The sequence below is a fragment of the Lithobates pipiens genome, unplaced genomic scaffold, assembly GCF_037356315.1.
Source record: "Lithobates pipiens isolate NorthernLeopardFrog02 unplaced genomic scaffold, aLitPip1_a1.2 Scaffold_22, whole genome shotgun sequence".
Classification (NCBI taxonomy): Eukaryota; Metazoa; Chordata; class Amphibia; order Anura; family Ranidae; genus Lithobates; species Lithobates pipiens.
In genome coordinates this window covers 232,040,254-232,053,554 of record NW_027507784.1, presented here as the reverse complement: position 1 = coordinate 232,053,554, position 13,301 = coordinate 232,040,254, and the positions used below count along the sequence as shown (strand labels likewise).

Genomic DNA, 13,301 nt, shown 5'->3' with positions numbered 1-13,301 from the left:
AAAATTGGTCTGGGCAGGAAGGTGTTTAAGTGCCCTGTATTGAAGTGGTTAAGTATTGATTATGAGTTGGTCTCCCTTCATAGCATATCCCAGCATGGGATCCTTTGAAGTGAGTAAGTGTAAAACGATGAGGTTTGGATCTCATTGTATACACAAGCCTAGGCACTGACTTGTCTGGTCTACCAGAGATTTCGGTGAATATAATATGTTCCGCCCTACATAGCTACAAGCTAAATTAAATATATTATTTAAATATAAATAAATGAAATATAAATTACATATATTCATAATTACAATATCCTACAGCAACAGCACTTCAAAAGACACACATCAAAGAAAAATGCAAACTTCTCCTTGCTTTCTCCTTCATCTGGGCTCTCCAACTTCACTCCAGTCCTCAGGAAAACCTGCCCTCAGAGTAATGAAGGTCTAGTAATGTGTCCCAAGTACTTGCAGCCAATCTGCTAGCAGTACAACACCATCTGATTTTAGCAGGCAAATTTCCCTACCCCAGTTACTAAACAGTAAAAATAAATTTAGTTCCAGCCATCCACATGCTCACCTTCTGAATGCTAGCTTGAATGCCAGCTCGGCCAAATTGCTAGCACTGCAACTACTGCCTTTTCAGCTGGTAGACCCTGCCCTCTTTTGTGAATTTGTGGAATGAGCTGTACCTCAGTTGCAGGTACCAAAACGCACTTTCTTTTCATGGAAGGCCATTCCAGCTCGCTACCGGCATGTGGGAGGCAATGTTTTTGTCTTGTTGGACAGGGCAGTCAGCAGTAAGGTGTATATTACCGGAGACTCATGGTCTAGCAGGCATGGGCAGGGATGTTACCTTTCCTTCATGGCGCACTGGGTAACTCTGCTGGCAGCTGGGAAGGATGCAGGACAGGGTTCAGTATTGTTGGAGCTTGTTACGCCACCACACCTCTAAAATGCTAGCGGTGATTCTCCTCCACCCCTTCCTCCTCTTCTTCCTCTATGGCCTCTTCTGCAGATTTGTTCTCTGAACCAGCGGTGCTCTGTAAGCATTCAAGGGGCTACGCAAGCACTCAGGCAAAAATATACCATGCAGTGCATGAGTTATATAGTTACATAGTAGGTGAGGTTGAAAAAAGATACAAGTCTATCAAGTCGAACCTATGTGTGTGATTATATGTCAGTATTACATTGTATATATGTTGCATTCGTTCAGGTACTTATCTAATATTTTCTTGAAACTATCGATGCCCCCCACTGAGAGTGACCACAGTCTGTGAAAGGGATTTCCACATCCTTGCCACTCTTACAGTAAAGAACCCTCTACTTAGTTTAAGGTTAAACCACTGCTTAGGTAACAGGAGCCACACTGGGGCAGAGATTCCGTCAGTGGCAGGCCCAGAGGAGGTTGACGACACGCCAGCTTCAGCCAGGAATGGTTTATGCGACAATGGCACCAACCTTCTCTCTGCCCTCCGACAGGGACACTTGACCCATGTTCCATGTTTGGTACACATCCTGAATTTGGTGGTACACTGGTTCTTGAGCAGGTACCCAGGTGTATACGATCTCCTGAGGCAGGCCAGAAAAAGTATGTGGTCATTTCCAACGGTCATACAATGCCAGTGCTCGGCTGGCTGACATTGAAAGGGAATGCAACCTGCCCATAAAACTGCCTCATTTGTGACATGTCCACCAGGTGGAAGTCAACGTTGGCAATGCTGCAGTGGCTGTAGACTCAGCAAAGGGCCATCAATGAGTACCTGTGTGAGTATGGTACCATTACTAAGTCAGGGAGCTTGGCTTCTTTTCACCATGCCAGTGGCTACTGATCATGGATGCATGTACTGTCCTGTCACCATTTAATGAGGCCACGATGATGGTGAGCACACTGAGCAGCGACAATGCATGCATCAGTGATACTGTCCCTCTTGTCTTCCTCTTGGAGCGCACGCTTCATGGAATAATGGACAGGACTTGAGGCGGAACAGTGTGAGGAAGAGGAGGACTTCCTTACCTCTCAAGACCCCCTTTGTCCACATATTAATCCTGCAGGCTCGCCAAACACACAGGAAGAAGAGGCGGAAGAGGAGGATTGTGTCAGCATGGACGTGGAGGTTAACACTCAGCAGCAGTCTTCAAGGGATGGTTTTCAGTCCCCAGAAACCCAAGGAGTTGTATGTGGCTGGGAGGAGGTGGTTAAGGATCATGTGATCCTTACTGACCCAGAGGTCTCAGAATCAAAAGCCTCTGGAAACTTTTGCAGGCTTTGCAGGATCAGGGAGGCCATGCAAGGAAGGACCCTGTGATTCGTGGTATCAGAGAGAAGGAATCATTACTGGCTGGCAACCCTTCTTGATCCAAATTACAAAGGTAAGGTTGCAGAACTCATCCTGTCTTTGCAGAGGCAGCAGAGGATGAAATCTTCAGGAGGCCTTAAAGAAAGGTTAATGCAATGCATTTCCAGACCCTGTGAGGTTACAATTTCCTTGTGCTGGACAACATGTTGCTGAGGCTTCTGTCAGGTCACCTGAGGCCAGGTGACAGATGCACACTGTTGGGGTCAGGAGTGCACCGCAAAGGTAGTGGACCCCATGGCTGACTGCTGCTGATGGGAGTCTAAGTGGTTAAGGAAGGCAGGTCCGCTGTAACACCAACAGGAATCACACAAGGGCTAGAGCGTAAGATTCCCCAGGGTGCAGTCTAAGAGCCAGCAGGTGTCCACCAGAGCCTCTAGTGGTGAGGATGGACTGGGCTGCAACTGGCTCCAGGTCGCAACCCACAGGGTCTCCCAGTTTATGCCCACTGTAGGATACAGGAGGACAGAGATAGTAAGAGAATAAGCCAAAGTTCGGGGCGACTAGCAGTAGCAGACAAGGATAAACATAGAACACGCCAAAGGTCAGGGTCACAAGCAGGCAAGGATAGTCAAGAACAAGCCAAGATCGATAACTGGAATCAGATGTAGAAGACACAGTAAGATGCACACAGAAGCTAAACACGCAAAGGTTGATCAGCAAGGCAGGCTTGCAGTGCACAGGTTAATATAGAGTTCCCTGATGGGGGCTGAGGTGGAACCATGCTTTGAGGAGAGATTATTTAAGTAGCCAGGTGAGAGTGGCCGGCCTCTAAAGGTGAACACATGGAGGAGAGGTAAGCTGACAGACAAAGATTACTGCATAACCAAGACAGCTTCATTCAGTCAGAGGAAGAGCAGTGGAGAAGGTGGGTGGCTGACCGATGCCTTTAGACAATTTTTCAGTCCTCTGCTCCAAGGTCTGATCGGTTCAAGCAACCATCACCAGCGTCTTCATGGTTCAGGAATATCTAGGGGCAAGAGCAGACTTGGAGACCTTTCTAACAGAGCACCCACTGGGTTACTGGGTCTTGAGGATAGACCACTGACCAGAACTATCTCAATATGAAATTGATCTACTGGCCTTTCCTGCATCCAGCGTTCTTTCTGAGTGCACATTAAGTACTGCTGGAGGGTTTGTAACAGATCATAGAGTGCGCCTGTTCACAGACTCTCTTGATAGGCTCACATTCATAAAAAATAATCAGTCTTGGATCAGCAGCAGCTATCAAGCACCTGATGCTGATGTAACTGCTTAATTTTTCTATGGATGTGGGATCCCTTGAAGACTGCCTATGCTGAGTGACTATCCTATGCCCCCTCAATCTTGATGATGCTAGCTTCCAGCAATATTTTTAATTTAGGGCACCACCACCACTGCCTAAGGCCCAATTTTTCTGTCCCTGTTTAACAGGGGCATGTAATTACAATTTCTGATCTAATATTTCACAGCAGGGTCCATTCCTGGGCCCAACAAGAATATCTGGGTGGGGTTACAGTGTTGTGGCACCACCACTACCAAAGGTCCAATTTTTATGCTCCTGTCCCAGCAGCAGAAAAAAAGACAAGTGTGCCCCACGGCCAACTGCAGATGTACCATGTTTATGACCAGCACTGTGGACTGTAGACACAGAGCCTGCTTGCCCTCTTTTAGTAGCCTTTGAGCGTCTGCCTCTCCTTGGTGGCCTTCCGGACATGATGGGGATTTTGTTTTGCAACACCACACTACAATGTATTGTGTACTGTGTACACCACCAGAAAAGTTGTAGAAACTGCACTATGGGTATTTTGCACAGTATTTTGTTCACCACCAGAAGTCTAATAGCAACTATGGGTGCACTGTATGTATTGTGTACTGTGTACACCAGTAGAAAAGTAGTAGTAGCAACTGCACTAGGGGTGCATGGTATTGTGTACACCACCAGAAGTCTAATAGCAACTATGGGTGCATGGTATGTATTGTGTACTGTGTACACCACCAGAAGAGTAGTAGCAACTGCACTAGGGGTGCATGGTACTGTGTACTGTGTACAATGCCTGAAGATTATTAGAAATAGTACACCAGGAATTGCCTGCAGTGAGATCTAGCTAAACTGTATGCAGTGGATATATATATATATATATATATATATATATATATATATATATATATATACAGTCAATATATATGAAATACACTGCAGCTAACTGAATCACCTGCCTGCCAGAAGTATAGTAGAAAGAGTGAGTACACCAGGAACGGACCGCAGTGAGAGCTATATATATACATAGACTGACTGACTGACTGTATATATATATATGTATGTGTATATATATATATATATATATATATATATATATATATGTATATATATATAAAATACGTACTAAATTGTATGCATATATGTGTATATATATATATATAAAATAGACACACTGTGTATCCAGTATATGAAATACACTACAACTAACTGAATAATCTACCTGTCTACCTGCTCAATCTAAATGACACTCTCTCTCAGTCCATGCCAACAAGGACACACTACACAAGGCCGACATGCAGTCAGCCTTAGATAGTGTGGGCTTGGATTAAGTCCCCCTGAGCCATGATTGGCGAAAGGCACCCTGCCTTTGGCCAATTATGGCTCTCTTAGCTGAGGGCGCTGTGATTGGTAAAAGCATGCAGGTCATGGTGCATGCTCTGGACAATCATCATACAGCAATGCACTGTGCTCCCACAGTGCATTATGGGCCATTACACGTCGCTCGAATTTGGTGTGAACGGCCCATAATGTTCAGCTTTCGACAAACAGGCAAACAGCCAATGTTTGAGTCAAACTCATGTTCGACCCGAACAGAAAGCTCATCCCTACTGAAAGACTTTTTACATTTTTTGACTTTTCATAGTCAGTTAAATCTCTTTTTTTGACCCGTTTTGCCTGAGGAAAAAACCTGCCTAACAGTTATGCACGCCTTAAAGCGGTTCTCCACCCTAAAGGGGAAGTTCCGCTAATCTGATCCCTCCCCCCCTCCGGTGCCACAATCGGCACCTTTCAGGGGGGAGGGGGGTGCAGTTACCTGGATAATCCAGGTATCTGCACCCACTTCCGGGATAGACCACCGCAGACCCCCGCAGATGTCCCGCCCCCCCCCCCCCGTTGTGTTCTGGGAAACACACAGTTCCCAGGACACAGCGGGGACCAGTACAGACGCGCAGTGCAACTCGCGCATGTGCAGTAGGGAACCGGGCAGTGAAGCCGCAACGCTTCACTTCCCGATTCCCTGACAGAGGATGGCGGCGGGGGCAGCAGAGAGACGAGCGATCGCTCGTCATCTGCCGCCGACATCGCTGGACACTGGGACAGGTAAGTGTCAATTTATTAAAAGTCAGCAGCTGCAATATTAGTAGCTGCTGGCTTTTAATATTTTTTTTTTAGGTGCAGAACCACTTTAATATATGGTGTTGATCTCCTTAGGCCGCACCCTCCCTCATTACACAAATACACATCACCTGATGTGCTTAAATCCAAAAAGCATTCAAGTTTATACAGCTTGGAGTTGGAAAATATGCATAACAATTATGACTTGGTCAAAATACTGACTTGCTGTCAGGAAGGGCATGCCAGCACCCAAGATGGCTGCCGAAGAAGACGACCTGTTACCTCTTCATGTCAGGAAGGGCATGCCAGCACCCAAGATGGCTGCAGAAGAAGATGATCTATTACCTCTGCCCCTGTCAGGATGCCATTGGTGTGCACGCACCATGTGACAGTTTTTGACGCCCAAACAGGCTATTTAAACTCAGCCAGTTTCCATGCTCAGTGCTGTCTGCTCTACAGCGTTCCCAGTATAACCTGCAATTAGCTACCTGACTTCTGTTCCTGTTGTGACCCAGCTTGCTTCCTGATGTTCCTGTTTCCTGCCTGCATCCGACCCCGGCTTGTCCCCCACTCCGCACATGCCTGCTCCTTCTGCCACTCCGCTGCCAGCTCGTTGATGACCCGGCCTGTAATCTGATTCTGCTTCAGCCCCTGTTCCTGACGTGCCCGCTGTGTATGACCCGGCCTGCCTGTACTTGCCTTCTCTTCAGCCTTGAGGGTACCACCATCCCTTCTGCTGCATCTGTACTCCTGTCTGTGGGGATCAGTTGTCTACTTGTTCCAGCTACCTGCCTACCACTGCTCTGGGATTTCTACAGACACCTCTACAGCCCGGCCGAGTGCTCCGAGCCAGCTCCAGGTTCAGCGATCCCGCCAGGCACTCGTGCGACTCTGCATCTCGGTGTTTCCTGTCAGCTCTATCAGGGGCTCTAAGTCAGAGTTGTAAGAGAGGCCGTCCTCTGCATATCAGGTACGTGACACTTGCCTAATTGTGCACACAGTGTAGATATGATTTTGCACTATTTGTTTTATTGTCACAAAATTATTATGTGGTTCTATCATTATGATACATGTATTGTTTTTAATTCTTGTATATATTTTTTATTGATTTGTTTACATGTTGTGAGAGGGTTATGCATTGAATCTTGTTGTGAGTGCTTTATATGATCAAATATAGGTTCTTCTAGGACAAGGTGTGTTCCAAGGCCATGGACCACAACAATCCATTTTTTTAAAACAGTCCTGGACACAGAAGCATTTTTTTTGCTTGTTAGGTGAAGATACATAATAAATAGCTCACAGCAAATGTACATCTCAGCAAAAGGATGAGTTATAATTCTTTTTATTTCAGAGATATGCCATTTGGAATATTAAATCAGTATTTAACTCAAAAGGAAACATTTATAATATATCAATTTACCAATTCTTAGGTGTGATGGCTGCATTCATTTTCTTTAGTATTTATTTTTTCTATTTTCATCTGGTGATCCAGCCAGTAAGTCGGTTGTTTTCCACAAGCCCAAGCTCTCCAGCAAAATGTATAATTTTACATGGATGAGACAAACCATTTAACACTGGCAGGGGTGGTTAAAATAATCGGCTTTTATTTATTCATGTAAAACCCTTATCTTCAAAGGGAAAACAAACAGTTTGCTGTAATTAATTATAAGTATTAGCTGGAGTTTGGCTTCAATTGGTTAGAGTATTTAAATCTGCTAATACATTAAACAATTCCCTCACCTCAGCCTGACAATAATTCTTTCTGTTGACCTCCTGTGCTTGTTCATCTAGAGTTGTGTCTCATTAATACAAGAACTGTAGATATTTGCCAGCACACCATGGATCTTCTGATTAAAGAGGAAGTAAACCCTGATGGGTTTACTTCCTCTTTTTTTCCCTGCAAAGGTAAAGCATAATGGACTACTATGCATCGCATAGTAGCTCATTATGTGTCACTTACCTGACACAGGAGCCAGCGAAGTCGCCGCTGATCCCTGTAGTCCGCCGCGTCCATCTTGCTGGTGGCGTCTCGCAGCTCCGACCAATGACAGCGGCGCAACCGCGATGACGTCACTCCCGCGCATGCGCACGGGAGTCGCGCCTCGCAGCTCCGTTGCTGTCATACGGCGAAGCCGCGATGACGTCACTCCCGCGCATGCGCACGGGAGTCGACAAATTTGGCAAATCCATTCTTGGATTTGCCGCATTTAGTGCGCCTGCGCGCCGCTGTCTACGGCGCATGCGCCGTAGACAGCGGTGCCCATTTTCGGGCAAATATCTCCTAAACCATATAGGTTTAGGAGATATTGCTTGGACCTACAGGTAAGCCTTAATCTAGGCTTACCTATAGGTCCAAGTTGTTTGGAAGGGTTTACTTCCTCTTTAAGTCCAAATGGATTTTTTTGTCGAATTATCAAGTCAAGAGCAAAAAAGAGTGCCATGTTTCAGAGCTGCCCAGGACCCTTCCATCAGGGATGACAAAGGGAGCCTGAGTGGCTCCAAAACATTGCATCCTTTTTTTGCTCTTGATGTAATCACTCTCCAGTAAAAACCATATGGACTAAATCTGAAAATCAGTGGTGTGCTGGCAAATACCTACAGTTACTGCACATGTTCCAATTCCCAGCTGAAGGTTGCTGCAACATCCACTACTTTAGCGCTCATTCCAGAAATATGGATGATCACTAATACAAGATCACATCACCAAGAGATAACAGAAGGAAAAAAGCCAAGGAAAAGAAAACTGATGCAGCCACCACATCTAATGAATGGTAAGCTGCAATGTATTACATTGTTGGATTTAAAGTGATTGTACAGGTCATTCTTTTTTTTTTTTTTTTTTTTTTTAATAACAAACCTGTCTATACTTCCATTGCACAGAGCGAGCACGAACCTCCTCTTTTCGGGTCCTCCACCGACACTCCTGGCCTCTCCCCTTTGATCTGTGCCTCCATAGTAAACTGTCTATTGGCACAAACAGCAGGATTCAGCCCCCCCCCACTCCTTATCAATGGTGATTTACAGCACTGGGAGCTGATGGCTCCTGATGCCCTAGCAAAGCCAGGGAGACCTGGAAGTGAGATGTGCACAGCGCTGGATCGAATGAGGGCTCAGGTAAGTAGAGGGGGGTTGAGGGGGGATACTGATAACTAAAAATGTTTACATTAATGCAGGAACGCATTAAGGTAAAAAATGTTTAGGCTTTACAACCACTTTAATACTTTTATTCAGTAACACAATAGAAAATCATAGATTCTAGACCACCTAGGCTGCAGATTAAAGTTATCCATGAGCCCCTATAGATGACTTCTTATGCCGCGTACACACGATCAGACTATCCGGCGGACAAACCGCCGTAAAGTCAGCCGGACTGTCCGAACGAGCGGACCTGCCCACACACGGGACTTTTCCAGCGGACTATACGCTGTACTTTTGAAATGAACGGACTTGCCCACACACACGGAGGAAAGTCCGTTCATTTTGAGCGTGGCTCCAGGTAGCCGGAACTAGCGAAGGAAGTCAATGTCGCTGCCGAGATTGACATGTTGCTGGCCCCATCACCTGGTATGGACTTAAAGGGGAAGCCCTACGCCGGAAAAACAGCGTGGGGGTCCCCCCAGGTCCATATCATGCCCTTATCAGGGCATGCTACCCAGCCGGTCAGGAAAGGGGGTGGGGACAAGTTAGCGGCCCCTCCCCTCCTGAGCCATACCAGGCCACGTGCCCTCAACATGGGGGGGGTGCTTTGGGGAAGGGGAAGCCGAAGCTGCGCAGTCCCCCACCCCAAAGCACCTTGTCCCCATGTTGATGAGGACAAGGGCCTCTTCCTGACAACCCTGGCCGTTGGTTGTCGTGGTCTGCGGGCGGGGAGCTTATCGGAATCCGTGAGCCCCCTTTAATAAGGGGGACCCGGTTCCCCACCCTATGTGAATGAGTATGGGGTACAATGTACCCCTACCCATTCACCTGTAAAAATTTTTTAAATAAAACACAACACACAAGGGTTAAAAATCGTTTATTGCACAGCTCCGGGTGTCTTATTCCGTCTTGGGGATCTTCTCGCCGGACTCCTCTGCTATCTTCTGCTAGCTCTTTTACTAGCAGAGGAGCCTGGCTTTCTTCTTCGTCGCCGCCCTCTTCTTCTGACTTTGGGGGTCTTGTCCCCCTCTTCGGTTCTTCTTTCCGGCCTCTGCGCCGCCTTCTAGCTCTTTTTACAAGCAGTGGCTCAGTCTTCTATCGCCGCTGTCTTCGCCGCCTTCTGTTCTTCACTGCTTGAGCTCGTTGACTCGTTGCTGTCTCAGGCCACAAAGACAAGGACGCAGTGTGCGGCAACTTATACAGGGACAAGGCAGGGTGATGTCCCCGCCCATTATGATGTCACAGTCCCAGCATCCTCTGGGACTGTGACATCATAATGGGTGGGGACATCACCCGGCGATGTCCCTATATAAGTCGCAGCACGCTGTGTTTCTGTCATTGTGGCCAGAGACAGCCACGAGTCAACAGCTCAAGAAGAGAAGAAGAGAAGAACAGAAGGAGGCGAAGACAGTGGCAATAGAAGACCGGGCCACCGCTTGTAAAAGAGCTAGAAGACGGCGCGGAGGCCCGGCAAGAAGAACCGAAGAGGGAGACAAGACCCCTGAAGAGGGGGACAAGGCCTCAAAGTCAGAAGAAGAGGGCAGCGACGAAGAAGAAAGACAGACTCCTCCACTAGTAAAAGAGCTAGCAGAAGATAGCGGAGGAGTCCGGCGAGAAGACCCCCCAAGACGGAAGAAGACCCCCGGAGCTGTGCAATAAACTATTTTTAATCCTTGTGTGTTGTGTTTTATTTACCTTTTTTTCACAGGTGAATGGGTAGGGGTACATGGTACACATAGGGTGGGGAACCGGGATCCGGGGGCCCCCTTATTAAAGGGGGCTCACAGATTCCGATAAGCCCCCCGCCCGCAGACCACGACCCCCAATGGCCAGGGTTGTCAGGAAGAGGCCCTTGTCCTCATCAACATGGGGACAAGGTGCTTTGGGGTGCGGGGGACGCGCAGCCCCCCCTTCCCCAAAGCACCCTCCCATGTTGAGGGCACGTGGCCTGGTACGGCTCGGGGGGGGGGCGCTCGCTCGTCCCCACCCCCTTTACTGAACAGCCGGGTAGCGTGCTCGGATAAGGGTTTGATATGGACCTGGGGGGACCCCATGCCGTTTTTTCAGCTTAGGGCTTCCCCTTTGAGTTCATACCAGGTGACGGGGCCAGCGACGCTTCCTTCGCTAGTCCCGGCTACCTGGAGTCGTGCTCAAAATGAACGGCGGACTAGCACACACATGGCCGTATTGTCTGCCAGACTGCGAGTCCGGCGGACAAATTTTGGTGCAAAACTACTTTCTAAGTCCGCCGGACTTTTGGGTAAAAAAAAGTCCACCGGAGCCCACACACGGGCGGATTGTCCAGTAGACTCGAGTCTGCCAGACTTTTCCACTGGATTGTTTGAAGGTGTGTACGCTGCATTACATTACTTTATCTGGGAATGCTCTTACCTGATAAACATGAAAGGCATGGGTAGATTTACCTCTCAGAAAAACCGAGGGCATCCAAACATTTACAAGGGCACGGTGTGATCTGTAATACAAATGCAGATTGCAATTACTGACAATTACAATAATGGAAAATCTATACCCTAATATTATGTATGGTAAGTAACTGGAAACAAGAATCTATACAAATATTGAAGTAGTATGAGGATACAAACCAATTAAAGACAACCTGGGGTCAATTCACAAAAGTATATAACGTGAGATATTTGGGTCACATAACACATAACAAATTTTACCCAAATATCTCAATTCACTGCAGGTTTATGCGGTACTTACCACTAGGGATGGGCCCAACACTCCCCGGTTCGGTTTGCACCAGAACCCGGGAATGGACCGAAAATTTGGGCGAACTTTAGAACCCCATTAAAGTCTATGGGACTCGAACGTTCAAAATCAGAAGTGCTAATTTAAAAGGCTAATATGCAAGTTATTGTCCTAAAAAGGGTTTGGGGACCAGGCTCATGCCCCAGAAGACATGTATTAATGCATAAAAAGTTTTAAAAACTGCATTGTTTTCGGGAGCACTGATTTGAATTATGCTTAAAGTGAAATATTCCTTTAAATATTGTGCCTGGGGGGTGTCTATAGTATGCCTGTAAAGTGGCACATGTTTCCCGTGTTTAGAACAGTCCCTGCCCAAAATGACATTTCTAACTGAAAAAAAATCATTTAAAACTGCTTGCAATTTTAATGTAATGTCTGGTCCTGGCAATATGGATGAAAATAATTGAGAAAAATGGCATGGGTACCCCCTCTGCCCATTACCAGCCCCTTTGGGTCTTGTATGGATATTAAGGGGAACCCCGTACCCAAATTAAAAAAAGGAAAGGTGTGGGGCCCCCAGGCCCTATATACTCAGAACAGCAGTATGCAGGTGGTGCAAACAAGACAGAGACTGTGTAGGTTTGTTCTTAAGTAGAATTTGTTTGTAATTTTGAACTGGTACATTTTTAAAGTGTAGCTCCAGTCAAAAAATCTATTTTTTGGAAAACATAGGGAAGGCTTATCACCCCTGTAACATTTTTTTTTTTTTTGCTGTCTGTGCACCTCTTCAGAAGATTTCACCTCACTTTCTGTCCCAGTGACAAATGTTTTTTGAAAATGTGGGTTTTTTAGTAAAACAAGGATTGGGATAAAGCATCAGTGGAGGGGAGACACGTTTTTCCCATATCAACTCTTAGAGGAGAGAATGTCCATTCCCAGGGGTAGATTTCATCTCACTTCCTGTTGTCTCCTTCTGTTTGCAAGTAGGAGACGTTTGTAAGTTGGATGTTTGAAAGTAGGGGCCTGCCCTATATGCTCTGCAGAAATTTGGGCCTAAGGTGTTGCCACAACACTGTAAGCCCTCAAAGTGACTCTTGGTGGGTGCTGGAACGCCCTGCTATGAAGTATTATATCAAAAATTGTAATTACATGCCATTGTTGAACAGTGGTAGAAAAAATTAGCCTTTGGTGGTGGTGCTGGTGCCATAACACTGTAAGTCCTCACAGTTACTCTTGGTAGGTGCTGGAATGGGCCCTGCTGTGAAATATTATATCAAGAATTGTAATTACATACAAATTGGGCCTTAGGCACTGGTACTGGTGCCACAAGACTGCAACCTCTCACAGATACTCTAGCTGGAGCGCAGGAATGAGCCCTGCTGCAAAATATTGCATCAAAAATTGTAATTACATGCCTCTGTTAAACAGGGGCTGAAAAATTGGGCCTTAGCCACTGGAGGCAGCGCCCAGAAGCACAAATGTTCTTACAAGCTATCAGCATGATCATTGAGGAGGAAGAGGATAGTCACTCAGCATCAGCATAGGCAGTCTTGAAGGGATCTGACATTTCAAAAAAAAATTATTCGGTTACATCTGCATCAGGTGCTTGGTAGCTGGTGGTGATCCAAGACTGATTCATTTTTATGAATGTCAGTCGATCAACCGAGTCGGTGGACAGGCGTACCCTGTGATCGGTTAGGAAGCCTCCAGCAGCACTGAATGTGCATTCTGAAAGAATGCTGGATGCAGGACAG

At 46.6% G+C, this 13,301-nt stretch overlaps 1 protein-coding gene across 5 annotated transcripts in view; it reads right to left on the bottom strand.

Annotated features, from left to right (window-relative positions):
• Positions 1-13,301, bottom strand: part of SNX29 (sorting nexin 29) — a 1,823,105-nt gene that overhangs the window by 403,824 nt on the left and 1,405,980 nt on the right. For all 5 annotated transcript variants that reach the window (XM_077448905.1, XM_077448908.1, XM_077448906.1 and 2 more), the window contains one exon: positions 11,227-11,308. In XM_077448905.1, coding sequence (XP_077305031.1) covers positions 11,227-11,308 — 82 coding nt within the window. The remainder of the gene's footprint in view (positions 1-11,226; positions 11,309-13,301) is intronic.